Consider the following 14,500-nt stretch of genomic DNA (forward strand, 5'->3'; position numbering starts at 1 on the left):
GGCGGCGGCGGCGTGTCTGCGGGATAGTGGCGAGATTTCCACCAGGGCTGGTGGAAAGCCGACGGGTCTGCGGTCGGGAGGACGGAGCCGCCCCGCAAGGGACGAATGCTGCGAGGAGCGTTAGGCCCCCGCCGCGGTGGTCGGCGCCGGGGTGGGGAGGCGCTGGCAGCACGCCGTGGCCGACCCCCTGTCCTGTCCTTTAGCCCGGCGGTGCTGTGGCCGGTCCACGGCCTCTGCCGTTGGGAAGGGTTGAGGGTTTCAGGGCAGGCAGTGCTCCCGTGTACAGTAAAACTTGTGGAAGCAGCGGATTCGCTTTCAGGGCTGTGGTGCAGGTTCCTGTACTGAGGTCTTTCGGGGGTGCCCACCCGGGTTTCCTCCCAAGCAGCACCTTGGGGAGGGTCCGGAAGTGAGCACGAACCCGGCTCCGCCCTACCGAGCGAGCCTGCGAGCACTTAGGTGCAGAAGCGGTGGAAGTACAAAACCAGTTACTTTAACCCACTCGGCAGAATTTCAGAAAAAAAAACCAAAAAACAAACAAACAAAAAACCAAACAAAACCAGAAATCCAAGCAGAATAATAAATAAAAAAGAAGCGACGTCAGCAACGTCTTGTCCGATAAGCTCGGGAGCCCCGCGGGCTCTGCTGCCGCCCTCCCGTGCCGAGGTGGGAGCACAGGGCCTGGCTCGGCGTGCCCGGCTCCCATGGTGACACTGGCAGGCGGCACTTCCTGTGCCGCCCGGAGGGGGCGGGCCCGGCGGGCCCTGGCGGTAAGTGTGTGTTGGGCGGTGGGTCCGGGTCTGGGCTGAGCGCTGTCCGGTCCGGCCCGGCACCTCCGTGTTCCGCCCTTGTCGTTGCGGCCCGGGTCCGGCCCGGCCCTCTGTGTGCTCGGGGTCCGTCGGGCTGAGGCGGCGGAGGCGGTGGCGCGTCCCGCTGGGGTGCGGCCGCCTGCCGGGTACCTGTGGGCTGCAGCGCAGGGCCTCGGGGAGCTGTGAAGGGCTGCGCGTCCCGCTCCTGCCCGCTCCCTGATGTTTTCAGTAACGGGCGGGCGAGGGAATAAAGGAGGGAGCCTCATATTCCACTCCCTGCGACAATGACTGCACTGTCGTTTTCCTTGTGTGGCAAAGGGTGGGCAGGGAGGTTTGAAAATCTTGCTCGGCATCTCTGGTACTGACTGCATGTGACTGCTGGTAGCGTTGATGTACGTAGCTGGATCAAAGCCCTGGTCCGGCATCGCGTTCCCCGCTGCAGTTCCCCACAGAGACACATAAAAATCGGTGAAAAAGAGAGTAAAAATATTTTCTTCCCACGTCCGTCATGTCTTTTCTGGGGCAAGGTGTACGGCACAGCGGGTGTGGAGAAAAAAGATACGCAGGTACTACGAGCTGGCCTCCTGCTGAACGTTTCAAGTCTGACTCTTGTGCTTGGCGGGGCACTAGGCTGTCTCCCTCATCAGCCTGGCTGCCTGCTGTATCTGAACTTGAGAGCATCTCTCCTGTCCCTTCCTGGCTATGTTCCCCAGCCTGCAAGATTGCCTTCATAATGTAAATATTGAAGTCACCCACAGGGCTTATAAACACCATGTTTCTACCAATTTTCAAATGTCTGCCTAATTATTTTCAGGATTCCAATTCCTTAAAAATTTAGAATGTGTGGGATTTTTTAAAAGGCTACTTTAAAAAAATTTCCTTCCTTTTCTGAAGGAAAGCCTCTTGAAATGTAGGCCATATGGGGATCTTTTTGTGGGTCTTTTTTGTGGTTCTTGTTTTTGGGGTTTTTTTCTATAATGTAAGCATCCTAGGACAACAGGCACATGGTATGTCACATTTTCTGAAATGTTAAATTTGAGCTTTGGTGATTTCAGTTGTAGCAGCTATTGTACTACTTGTACAATAGTACTATTGTACTAGTAGTACAATAGTTAGTACTATTGTACTACTATTAGTTTTCATGGCAATAGCAGGGAAAATTCTTGGCATTTTGTTAGACTGTAAAAAGAAGTTAATTCAATTACAGTTTCTTTCTTTCAATAGCTGCTAATGTTGCTGAATAAGGCTTTGAAATTCCTATCCATGAAACTTTGCCTTTGTCTGGTCTCAAAAGTAAGTCTACATAAGGTCACATTCTTTTAGCATTAAGATTTTAATTCAATCAGAAATATTAAAAATAAAAAAATACTCTTCAGGGGTTTTATATGATAAAAGCGACACAATCTCCTATTCAAATAAAATGAATACGAAACATTCTGATCTCTCTTCTCTAAGTATATTTAGTTTGATGAAAATGTATTTCAATAGTCAAAATTCCTTATTATGAATGGAATAAACCTAGAGTGTTGTTCTCTCTTTCCTTCCATTTAAGTTGTCATAAGCAAATTTAAATTTTTAGGTAGTATCATTTCAGACTGAAGTGTATATAATTTTTCAAAATTTTTGAGGGGTGGGCAGATACCATTTGGGAAGATAACTGCATTTTATTACCTACAGAGAAAAATGGTAAAGAGTAAAATCTCTATTAGAACTGAGCTACAATAAGACTTTATAGCTGGGATTTTCAAGAGGAATTAAAGCTACATCTTGAAATTTCCTGTAACTTTTATCAATGTAGTTTTTTCACCAGTTTCTTCACCACTTGAAGATTTATTTTAAGGGTTGGTAGAATTTTTGTAATTGAGAGTAATGTTAGTCATATCCTGACCAATATTTGGAAATTTGAATGCAATAAAATTGCATTAATAAATTGGAAGAATCAGAACCAGCAGCTTGGTTTGTGAGTACATCTTATGCTAAATTTATAAACTTACAGAATATGATAAGAATCACAAAGAAAATACTTTGCTTATTTCAGTTCCTTGCCAGCAGGTTTTAAAAACTAAAGGAAGATGTCCTTTTTCCCTAAAATCATTTTCCAATATGAAGTTGAAGAGTATCTCACCAAAGTGTTCAGAAATAATGAGGTATGTGACATAGTTACCCCTAACCATCACAATAACAAAGTTTTATGTAACTTTAATACCTTACAATAAAATATTGTCTTCACATTAAACACAGGTTTTTATATAAAATATTTCTATATTTGAAATAGAAAATTAGTATTTATGCCCATTGGCTCAAAGTAGCATATAAATATTTAAATTAAATTGCTTTAAATAAATCAGAGAATTCAGTTTTGGATCCCACTGAAGAGTGGATCACAGATAATTAAGCACATATTCACCACATAATATTGACAAGAAATACTCACTTACCTCAGTGTAGAATACTACAGGCAATCCTATTAGTTCCTAATGCCAAGGATAAAAAAAATTGCTTTTTAATGTACATGCTTATCAGTATGAAAGTTACTGATTCATAGATTTGAATGTAGTTTTCCATTTCCTTAGGGCTGGTCTATGTACAATAGCAGAAACCTCTCTAGCAGTGGCTTTGATGGTTGCTGCAAACTGTTTGCAGCGATTTTGCTGATACAGCTGCTTTTCCAATAAGTATTTTTCAAGAGATTTATGCAGCTTCCAGTGGAGTTAGTCTTCCAGACGTAGACATTTTTGTCATTATTGCCCACCACACAATCATATCTCACAATTTCTATGGAATGTTTATTCAGTGGGGTTCCTTTGCATTGAGCAAGTGGCATCTCTTAATATAAAATCTTTTCTTTCAGCTTATCACTGCTTTAGGTACACAGGAGGCAGAGAAAAAATACCAGTCTCTCTTAAGTCATCTATCTCATCCACCAGCTTTTACAACTGTGAGAGTAAATACCCACTTGGCCTCAGTGAAACATGTGAAAAAATTGCTGTTTGAAGAGATCCAGAAGGTTTGTGCAATTTCTTTGTTACAGCAGAATAGCAGGGTCCTTCATCTTTCATCTGAGTATGAGACCTTTTCATTACTGGAAACTATACCTTACCTCAATGCATCCGCTGGTATTAACATTATGCAGTCACACTGATTTCCTGCCAGCATTAAACATTAAATGAAAATTTATTGTGTACCTGTATCCCTCATCTCATCCCTCCAAGAAAGGCAATAACAGAGGGGAAAGACATCCAACTCTTTTTTGTATGTCAGATCCAAACCCTTGATAGGATTGAGGTACTGCTGTGGTAAATAATGAAAAGGTGTCATAAATCTGTAAGAGAAGATGACAGATAAAAAGGTAGCTCAGTGTGCTGTCTTCTGCATGCTTAGAACACCTTTGTTTAAGACTAAAGGAGAATGCCTGTATATCTAAATATCATTGGAGAACCTGTTTAGGAAAGTGAAATAATTGGTTTGTTTTGGAAATTGGAGCCACAGTGATGCTCTGCAGCCACTGTATTTTCTTTTTTAAAACCGTTTTAAATCCTTATATAATTTTTTTTCTACTTCTCTTAATTAAACATTTATTTATCTGATAATATGTAAACCATTATATTTGAGAAATACATTATTTTGAAATTGTGTCCTAGATCTTCACTCTGTCTAAAAAAATCTGGTTCTTTAAGTAAATTATTAATGCTAGTTGGGTGTACAGGGAGGTTTTGCATGACAGGAGCCAAGACATTTCTGTGATGCAGAGTCATTTGACAGTGTTCTGCTGGCTGGGATGGTAATGAGTTTTGCTAATTTTAGTTTGATTGTAGAAGTCTGGAAATGGATATTGCAGGGTTTTATTTTGTTTTAAGGGAAAAAGCTTTTCTGAAAACTGACTTAAGACCAGCTTTTCACAAATTTCTTGTATTTTAAAGTGTGATTACATGATAGAAAAGAAAACCACATAACACTTTTGAACTGAAGTATGATCATGAATTTTTTCCTTTTTTAAGAGAAAATACATATTTATTAGATGCAAAACTGATTTATGGTTTTACATGCTTTAGGGTTATATTTTAGAAGGTTCAGATGAGAAGACATAATTTTGTTTAAATCCTGTAACCTTTATAAAATGGCTTTTTTTTCAGCTAAATACATAACTCAGCTATCAGTGCCCTAACTTGGATTGACAAAAAAAATGAAAATTATTGCCCGCCTGGCCTATTAAGTAAGACAAGCAATACCTGAGTAGAGTTAAACAGTGGCTTATAACTAATAACATCTAAGAGTTATCATAGAGTACACCCAAGCTTCTAAGGTGGTGTCACTGTGTGTTCAGTGTTCTGACAACTCAGCCTTCTTCCAGAAGAAAGCAAAAACCAGTGATAGGGATTTAAGTGTCAGAACACTCTCCCACTCCCTGAAGTCAGTTCTCAGTCAGTCTCTTTGTGGTCTTGTGATTTTTGAATTTGTTGAATGTTTAGTCCTTTACACCAGTACTTTTAATATATAATGCCCCCTTGCACACTATTTCCCAGCTGCTTTTAACGTTTTCACTACTTTTGTGTTTTATGCTCTACATCTAGAATTTATGAATGGAAAAATGGTTTTCTGTTAATTTAAGTATATAAATATTAAGGTTATTACTAGTGCTTGCTAATTATATTTTTTTAATGAAACAGCAATTTAAAGGACTATGTGTTCCAGTTCTTGAGCACCCAAAACTTCAGGACATTTTACTAATTCCTGTCATTGGACCCAGGTTTGAAATTTTCAGTCTTTAGCCTTAAAATGTTGTGTAAAACAATTTTCTTAGAGGTTTCTTGTTAAACAATTACAACTAACTCACTATAACTGAGGCACAACTTCATTTGTACTGTGACCTGGTGGACAGTCCATAAATTACCAGGTCAGAGTTTTAGTTTTAAGAAATGAAAGAAAACATAGAGTTCTTTCCTCATTTATAAGACTAATGTTTTAGTGATATGTATGCATCCTCCCTAGAAAGCCAGGTAGGTGGCAGATAGAAGACCCAAACTTTTGCAGTGGAATATAGAACTATGGCTAAGTACAGGCAGGGTTTTCTTTCCCTGGAAGAAATCTAGTGGAATCAGGAGCTCATCAAAAATTGTTAAACACAAAGTCACTTCACAATCATCTGGCATAGGAAGGGATAGAGGACTATTTCTCCATCCCAGTATAATTTATTTATTTCCTGTGTCAGGTTCATAGTAGTGGCAGAATGTGCCAGGATCTGCATTATTTTGAGGATTGGTTTTCTTCTTGACTCTTTATTTTGATTTCTCTAGAAGTAAGATAAATGTTTTAAATGTAATACGTGATAGTTAACTACTTTTTCTCTGTTATATCTGACAAAATATTTGTGAATAGAGAGTTTACTTGGGGAATATTGGGCTTTTTTTTCAGTATACTTTTGTTTTTTATTCAACTGCATTTTGTATTTCTAGGCGAGATTTAAAAAAACATGCATCTGAAGTCATAGTTGGAGCCCAGTGTGGATATGCAGTACTTCGAGGAGCACATGTTTATGTCCCTGGAATTGTATCTACCTCAAGATGTAAGAGTTCTCTAAATACACCCAATTAAGGTGTAAAAATAGCAGAAAACGTGTTACTCTTGAATAATAGATAAATGAATAGTGACACAAAATTGTTTTCTATTCTAAGCTGAAATTATTCTTACAGACGGGGTTTATGGTAATGAGACTTTTTAAAGTTTTTCCAACTTTTTTTTTTAGTATTTTCACTATTTTAAATTTTCGTTTCAGCAAGTTATATGCAATTATTTCTCACTGGCCTAGCATGTTTTGAATTCCTTTTTCCATATAATTTGTGGCTGAAGTATTAGTTCTCAAGGATTTCAATTTCTTGTTTTTAATTTCAAAATATTTTTAAAGAAAATTTGCAAAGTAACCCTGAGGTTTTTTTTAAGAGAGTTTTTTACTACTGAATACTGTAACTATTAATATGGATGTTAAGTTGAATAAACTTACAGAAGTTGGCTGCTTTAAAAAAAAAGGGATACTGTGTCTGGATGGTGACTAGGTGTATATTGATTATTTAATAGATACAGATTTTTTATTTCTTCACTCAGTCATAAAGCCACTTACCTTCATGGTTCTGTTAGATTTTAAGTTACAAATCAGAAAACCCTAGATTTTCTGTTTTCTAATTCATTGGTGATTCATTTGTTTATGTAAGAGGGATGTAGTAAAAGTCTTTTTTTCATTGATGAGAAGAAATTTATGTCAGTTTTTATGTCAGATTCTTCAGAAATGGAAATTATGCATCAATGCCTGTGAGACAGGATTAAAAAAAATCTACATATGCATGCTTTTTGTTCAGCAACCTATTTTTAAATAGGTTCTTTAAATGTCAAATTAACTTTATGTAAAACCAATATAATTTTGCATGATTCACCTTATTAGTCTATTGTGATGAGATCTAGTGATCATCTTGATTCTTATTATTAAACAAAATGAGTCAGAAAAGCATTTATCAAGTCACTTCGTTTCCTTTCAGGAAAAAACCTTCAAGAAGTTTTAAGCATGTGCTTAAGTCCAATTCACTGAACAGGAATGTTTTTCAATCTAGGGCTTGATAATGAAATAAGTATATTGGCATTGCAGTTTTTGGAACTGCTTATTTACACAAACCCATAAATATTCAAATTCTTCTTTGAGTCAGCTAGTGATTTATCATAATTGCCACATGTAATTATGCATGTAACATCAATTCAAAGAAAATAAAGATACTATAAAACTTATGGAACACTTCAGGGGAATTGCAGATAAGAAAATAAAATAAAAGGCCACACTACCCACTTGATGCCAAATATAATAAAGCTGTATTAAGCACAGATGGTTTAACTAGGGGAAAAAATGGTCCAGCAAGAACACATATTTATTCACTGAACTTGCAATCCAAATAAGGGTAAACTAATGATCAGGGGGCTTTGAGCTTAATTTAACTAATCACACTCTAACCTTTATGTTTATGGAATGCTGCTATAATCTACAGAAAACTCAAGAACCCTGTGCAGGACTAGTGTATTTTGAAAGGATGATTGTCAGCAGAAAGTGAAATAAAATCATTTATGTTTGAATACTGCAAAAAACATTGACAAATATGCTTGATGGAAGAGTTAAGTTGCTGCAGGTTTTTGTTCAGTGAAGTTTAAGCAGACATTAATACTGAGCAGTCACATAATGTTTTGTGTCACATTGTGTAAAAATAAGTAGTGTGAAAAAAATATATTTTCAATGGCTCCCCAACAAATACTATAATTTAAGAATTTCAGGGCATTTGGGCATAATCAGAAGGCCACCTGAAAATGGGAAAAAGGATTCTCTAGAACAATTCCAGGAATTCTTGGGAAGCTGAACTGCCATTAGTCTTGTTATATCTTCTTGTTCCTCCAGCCTGTCAGTCACCTCAGAAGTGCAATTTGTTGGGTTTCTTTTTATTGCTATCAGAAGAGGTCTTTATTTTTAAGCGTATTTTTCAGTCAGTCAACACATAGCACTTGTTCACTATTACGTAAAATCACCTAAACCATCCCATTTCTATTTTTTTTTCCTAACTCAGAAAGTTTGTTTAATCTGTAGAATTACACTTCTAGGGTTTGGTGTATATTTACATACTTTATTGATCTGGTGGATTTTACTTGGAGATATAAAACTCTCTAAGAGGATTATTAAGACCAGCAGTTCCCTTGAAGGGAAGAGAGCCAGACCAGAGCAAGAATATATAATCACTTGTGTCAAAGCAATTAAGTCGGCAGAGAAAAAGCAGCTAAAACTATGTTCTAGGTGGCTATTGAGAGGTCATTAGATAAATTTAGCACTCCTGCCTTTGTTCTGTAAGGGTGAGCAGTGTTGTTTCATGTACTTGTGTGCTTGTAGCACACATGGAGGACTGGATCCTGAAAGGTGTGCTTAAAACTTCTGGGTTACCTTGCCTTGACAAAATAAATAAAGTGCAGGTTTGTGTAGCCTCTTAGAAAAGAAGACACGGTGCCTGACTTGCAGCTTGGTGTCTCTCAGTACCTCCAGACTTTTGGTGTCTGTCATTCAGTTTGTAAAACCTTAAAGCTTTATATCAGTTGGTCTTCTTTGATTACATTTAGAAAGTGTGAAGTTTGGTATGAGAGAAGAGTTGAAGTAAGTACTCTGCTGAAAATCCTAAGTTACTTGGTCACTACTGTTTTGTTAAATGTCTTAATGATTTCAAGCTTTCCATTTTCCTTTGTGCAGTTGTGAAAGCTGGAGATCTGGTTTCAGTGTATTCAGATATTGAAGGGAAATGCAAAAGAGGAGCCAAAGAATTCGATGGAGTTAAAGTTTTCCTTGGAAATGGAATTTCAGAACTCAGCCGCAGTGAAATCTTCAGTTCAAGTGGCCCACTGAAGTAAGTCCATAGTAATTGCAATCTACATGTAAAAATTTGCAAAGGGAAGGAAAAAAATGGGAAAACATTTTGAATTATTTTTTATCCTATGTGAAGTTACAAAATGGCTTTACACATTGGGATTTCCAGTATTTTTTGGGAAGCCATTAGCTTCATAGTGGGATTCAAATACTAATTTACTTGAAAGGTAGAAGGAAATAAGTGGGGGTCTTGTAATGATTATTGTATATTCAGTTCAATAATATCAAACAGACCTGACAAATGTTCTCACGCCGGCAAAATTGTGTTTTGGTGAATTGTGTAGCACTACTTCCACCTTTGGATGGAATGGAAGTGCAGCCTTATCAATTTCTCGATATTTTACAAATATCTTTAGAGGCTTTTTTTTTTTTTTTGTGGGTCAAAGGACAGAACATAAGGTCAAAAAAATTGCTAACGTTTGCCAAAGTAGTTACCTATTTTAAGATTACTTGCTCTTCTATTTTGTTGATGAAGCATATGGTTTATTCCTCTCGTGTCTCCTAAAACACATATAAAAAGTAATGTAAAAGACTATGGATGTCAAATTAATGACCAAGACTTTACTTCCTGAGAACAAACTACAAAAGTTCTAGTGAAAAATAAGTACATTGCCAGAGAATTTCTGATTTATGAGAGCTTAAATATAGTAAAAGTAGTGGTAGGATGTAGCTGTTGAGTTGGTGACATGGAACAGCAGTATGTAACACTAAATCTGGTGTCTGCAAGTTTGCTTTCTCATATGCTTCCTTCTCCTTGGACTGTCCAGTACATAGGCAAATTAATACTCTGTCTCCTTAGTAATCTTTTGTTCGTAGACTCAGTTTTGCTTTTTCATGGCTTTCTCTTTATTGTTATCCATTTCCTGGTACATTGATTTAACAATTATATCTGCATCAGAATTTCATCTATATTTAAAACTTCTAGGTGACTTCTAATTTCAAACCATAGCTTTGCAGGCAAATCAATGTTCCTGCAAGGCTTTTCATATAGGATTTCTGTAGTAATTTGACTGAACCTTCAGGAATTTAGGAAATGGAGAAAAATCTAACGAGGAGATCATATGCCAGTGCCCTAGTGCATACTTATGGCTAGCCAAAAGCAGTTATGGATTGAAGTTAAGGTATTTAGGTCTGGTTTTATGCATTTCTTTACAGTATCAAGGCTTGGATTACATCTTGGTTTATCCGGTGTACAGAACCAGAAATTTGCTTTATGCAATTTTACAGGTAGTTTCAGTTTATCATGTAATGCATTTTTGCCATGATTTGCCATACCCAACTTGATGATGTCATTCTAGAGAATATCGTATTACAAAATCATAGAAGTACTTTTCTTGGTTGTTCTTTCATTCTTGTAAGATTGTTGTCTCAAGTTGCTGTCTCGTGTTTGGAAGCATGATGATTTTAATTGACTACTGTTAAAATGTATAAAATTGAATATTTGAAATTTTTTCATGTTTTTCAGGGGGCTGGGCATAAGAATGATAGAGCCAGTCTACCTTAGTCCTTCATTTGACAATGTGCTCCCTAGTCATTTGTTTTTACAGGTATGTTTGTTCCAAAATCAAAAGTCTGTACTATTTACAGAATAATGAATATTCTCTTAGCACACATTCATATTTTCTACATTCCTTGTAGCACCTAATTCAGTCTTTGGATTTGAGGAACACAAAGCATTTAAAATGAAGTCAGTATCTACATGTAGGTGGTTTAATCATACTGTGTCTGAGCTATGATAAGGGATTTCAAAGCAACATAAGAGATACTCACTTAAAAACGTAGAAATTCCTCTTGCACAGATACTCTGCATAGAACTGTTAGCTTTTGAAATCTGCCTATGAACCCTGCAATACAAGCCTCTTTCAAGGTACATAATTCTGTAGATAATCAGGAAAATCTCCAAATATTAGGCTGATTTGAAGCTGTTATCTAAGTATTAAAGACAACTTTAAAAGGTTTTTATACCTTTTTGTTGAACTGAGAGGAAAGTATTTCCATATTGTCTAAGGTGCAGTACTGTGCACAATTACTGCACGTTATTTCTCTTCATTGCAGCTCTTCTGTTTGTACAGTTAATAGCACAGCTCAGCCTCTTGCTACTTTAATTCAGCAAGCTTAGGCTTCTGTGTTTTGATCTTATTGTTCTTTAGCTGCACCAATATGTTAATACAGTAAATATTCCAGTAAACCGGTTAATATAAAGTATTTGGAATGAACAGAGCTGCTCTGCTCTGTGCCAGTATCAGCTTATTTTAGTTGGACTTTTAGCACTGTAGTCTCCTCAGTCATGAGCTCTTAAACTTCAGTCATAGATACTCAGACATAGCTTTAAATAAAAAATGAGCCACTGGAGACTTCTTATGTAAACTACCCGTTACATATAATATAAATACTTCATTTTCTGTCCAAGAACTGAGAGCAATATCATAGGTATCTTCCCTGCTGAATGAATTATATTTTTAAATGTGTTTGCCATTCCTTAATAAAGGAGTTGATGCAGGGTATAAAGTTTGAATTCTCCCATATTTGTTTTTATTATAGAATTTACCTTCCGTCGTTGTGAGCCATATTTTAAACCCTCAACCAGGAGAGAAAATTTTGGATATGTGTGCTGCACCTGGAGGAAAAACAACCCATCTTGCAGCACTAATGCATGATCAGGTAAGAGAAGTAATTTGGTATTTTCTAAGGAAGAAAATCTGACCGCTGTTCATTTTTATAGCTCTCTTCACTTAACTGTTAGAATGCACAGATAGTTTACAGCAGCAAACAGTTCATATTTTAAGATTTTACTTACCAATGTATTTTGCTACACATCAGTTACTGAAATGGGCAACAGACAGTCTTTATCAAGTGTTAACCATCAGCTTTAAAAACTTATTTGCTACAGGTTGATAGTTGAAAAAAAATTAGAAAAAATAAATATGTAGAGAAAGACAAAGGAAAGGAGAATGTAATAAAATAAGAATGGAAATACAGGATTACAGCTTTGCATATGTTGAAATGTTATGTGCACAGTGAAATACAGAAATGCAGGTTACTCTTCTCAAGCAGAGGGGAAAAGCATGTAAGATTTCCTCTAAAATTTTGTAAGGCTTTATTATTTTTGTTGAAATAAGGTTATTAGAATATATCAGATTGTTTAGAAATCTTGCCGTTACATTATGCAGTACTTTGACAGGTGCCTGTGCATAAATGTGAAGGCACAGCATGTAATGGTATGAATGTATTGAGAAAATACATATATTCAGTTCTGTGATGGTTTGTCTCTGGAAGTGTTTTTTCCATCAGTATGGAACTATGGGAAGGCATTAATAATGCATTAGACAGTCATTAGACATTACACATATATAAAGCTTCCAGCAGAGAATTTCAGTGTGATAAATAAAGGAAGTCTGCAAATCATGTATTTATGTCATGGATTCATTTACATCTATATTTTTTTCCATCTGTGTATCTACATTTTGTATAACTTTGCAGAACTGCTTTGATTGTGCTTGGCTGCAGCTGATGTGGTAAAGATGAAGAATACAGATGTTAAATATTTATCTCACTTGATTTTCATTTCTGAGTATATAATTTTAATTTAAGATATGGAAGATAAAGGTATGGAAAAAACCCACTTATTTTTTAAGAATGGGGATTTTAAATTCCATTCACAGATTTTCCATACAAATTTTTCATGGCTTATTAAACCATTAGCATTTCAGAATATTTAAATCACTTACTTTTTTGTGATATAATTTTGACATTACTATATTGTTTTTAAATTATATAACCAAGATGTAAGATTGCTCTGTAATGTTAGGAGCTCTTAAATAAGAATCGGGAATACTTAAAGCTTGAGAACATATTATTATCTACATCCCAGTCTAGACCACTGTTTTTTCAGATGACTTCTAAGGAGTTGTTCTGGCAGTGGCTGGCAAGGGCAAAATGGAGAAGAGTTGTCTTGCAGCTTATTCTTTTCTCTGGAGAAAAGAACAGAGAAGCTCTGAATAGCCCATCCCTGGAAGTGTTCAAGGACAGCTTGGATGGCGCTCTGAGCAACCTGGTCTAGTGGAAGGTGTCTCTGCCCATGGTAGCTGGGTTGAACTAGATGGTCTTGAAGATCCCTTCCAATCCAAACCATTCTATGATTCTATTACCCCTTTATCTCTGCAGGATGCAAAGATGTGCACCAAATCCACTGTTCTTGCAACAGATGAAACGTTGAAACCCAGTCAGGTCCTAGAGGACATGCGCAATAAATTGAATGGTGCTAGGGGACAAGTAGGAGGTGATTTGGCTCACAGCAGCTGAAGACTGGACACCACTGACACAGCCTAAATCCATTCTTACCTCTCAGTCCTAGATCTAAATATTGCCTAGCATGACATACAGATAACAGCTTATCTTTACTGATTCTTTTTTTACTTCTTAAACTTAGTTGTTTTACCCTTCTATAAGCCTCTAGAGAGCCATCACCAAATAGAAAAAAATTGTTTGTTTTCTCAGCATATTGTGTTTGCTGTAGCAAGTTTAGTACAACTTTTTGGTCGTTGGGTTGGTCTGTTCTGGATTTTACTGATGCTACTTTTCACTTTCCTTTGTGTTCACAGATTTCATGTAGCAGATAGTGCTGTGTGTCTTTTTTGATTTATTTTGGGGGAGGAAAAAAGAAATCTTATTTTTACATAATAGGAATTTTGTGTAATTCTGATTTCCCTCCCGTCACCTCTAAACTTACTCTAGTATTTACCCTATTTCCCAAAGTAACTTGAGTGAAAATTACTGCAAGTATTCCAGTATGTTAAGAGTTTGACTAAGTCAGAGACGTGGCTGTGGGCCCCATTTCCTCAGCTCTGAGCTGCAGAGTGATCATATTTCTTACTCTCTCCATACAAATTTAAAACCTGTTGACGTATTTTACCGTGTATTTGAGGCTTCTACCCTCATTCAAATGATTAAATTCTTATCTTAGTGCCCAGCTCAGCTGTTCAAAATAAACAAAAAGATAAAAACAACAAAACCACTTGCCAGAAGTCAGATATTACAGCATGCCTTAGAGTGACAGTGCCAAGCAGCCAGAATGTGCACAGCTTCAGACTAATGTGGCTGTTGTGGAAAACACGTAGGAAAAAGGACTGCAGGAGTGTGGATTTAGGCATAAAATAGTTCTGTAGGGAAGACTATGCTTTATTTATTACACTTCCCATGACTGGGGAAAGGAAATCAGAAACATCTATTTAATCCCTATGCTTTTGATGAAAACTTTGGG

The 14,500-nt window shown here is 36.9% G+C and overlaps 1 protein-coding gene across 10 annotated transcripts in view; it reads left to right on the plus strand.

Moving 5' to 3' along the window:
- NSUN6 (NOP2/Sun RNA methyltransferase 6) overlaps window positions 1-14,500 on the plus strand; it is a 24,755-nt gene continuing 10,255 nt past the window's right edge. The window contains exons 1-10 of one of the 10 annotated variants that reach the window (XM_050970370.1): window positions 1-767; window positions 1,334-1,541; window positions 2,031-2,099; window positions 2,859-2,953; window positions 3,658-3,813; window positions 5,474-5,553; window positions 6,260-6,369; window positions 9,067-9,220; window positions 10,706-10,787; window positions 11,782-11,901. In XM_050970370.1, the coding sequence (XP_050826327.1) occupies window positions 2,879-2,953; window positions 3,658-3,813; window positions 5,474-5,553; window positions 6,260-6,369; window positions 9,067-9,220; window positions 10,706-10,787; window positions 11,782-11,901 (777 nt within the window). In that variant the 5' untranslated portion in view covers window positions 1-767; window positions 1,334-1,541; window positions 2,031-2,099; window positions 2,859-2,878. Of the gene's footprint in view, window positions 768-793; window positions 1,542-2,030; window positions 2,100-2,844; window positions 2,954-3,657; window positions 3,814-5,473; window positions 5,554-6,259; window positions 6,370-9,066; window positions 9,221-10,705; window positions 10,788-11,781; window positions 11,902-14,500 lie in introns of those variants that run through there. The other 9 variants (XM_050970374.1, XM_050970372.1, XM_009085902.4 and 6 more) reach the window with 9 other exon arrangements.

This window comes from Serinus canaria, chromosome 2 (assembly GCF_022539315.1).
Source record: "Serinus canaria isolate serCan28SL12 chromosome 2, serCan2020, whole genome shotgun sequence".
Classification (NCBI taxonomy): domain Eukaryota; kingdom Metazoa; phylum Chordata; class Aves; order Passeriformes; family Fringillidae; genus Serinus; species Serinus canaria.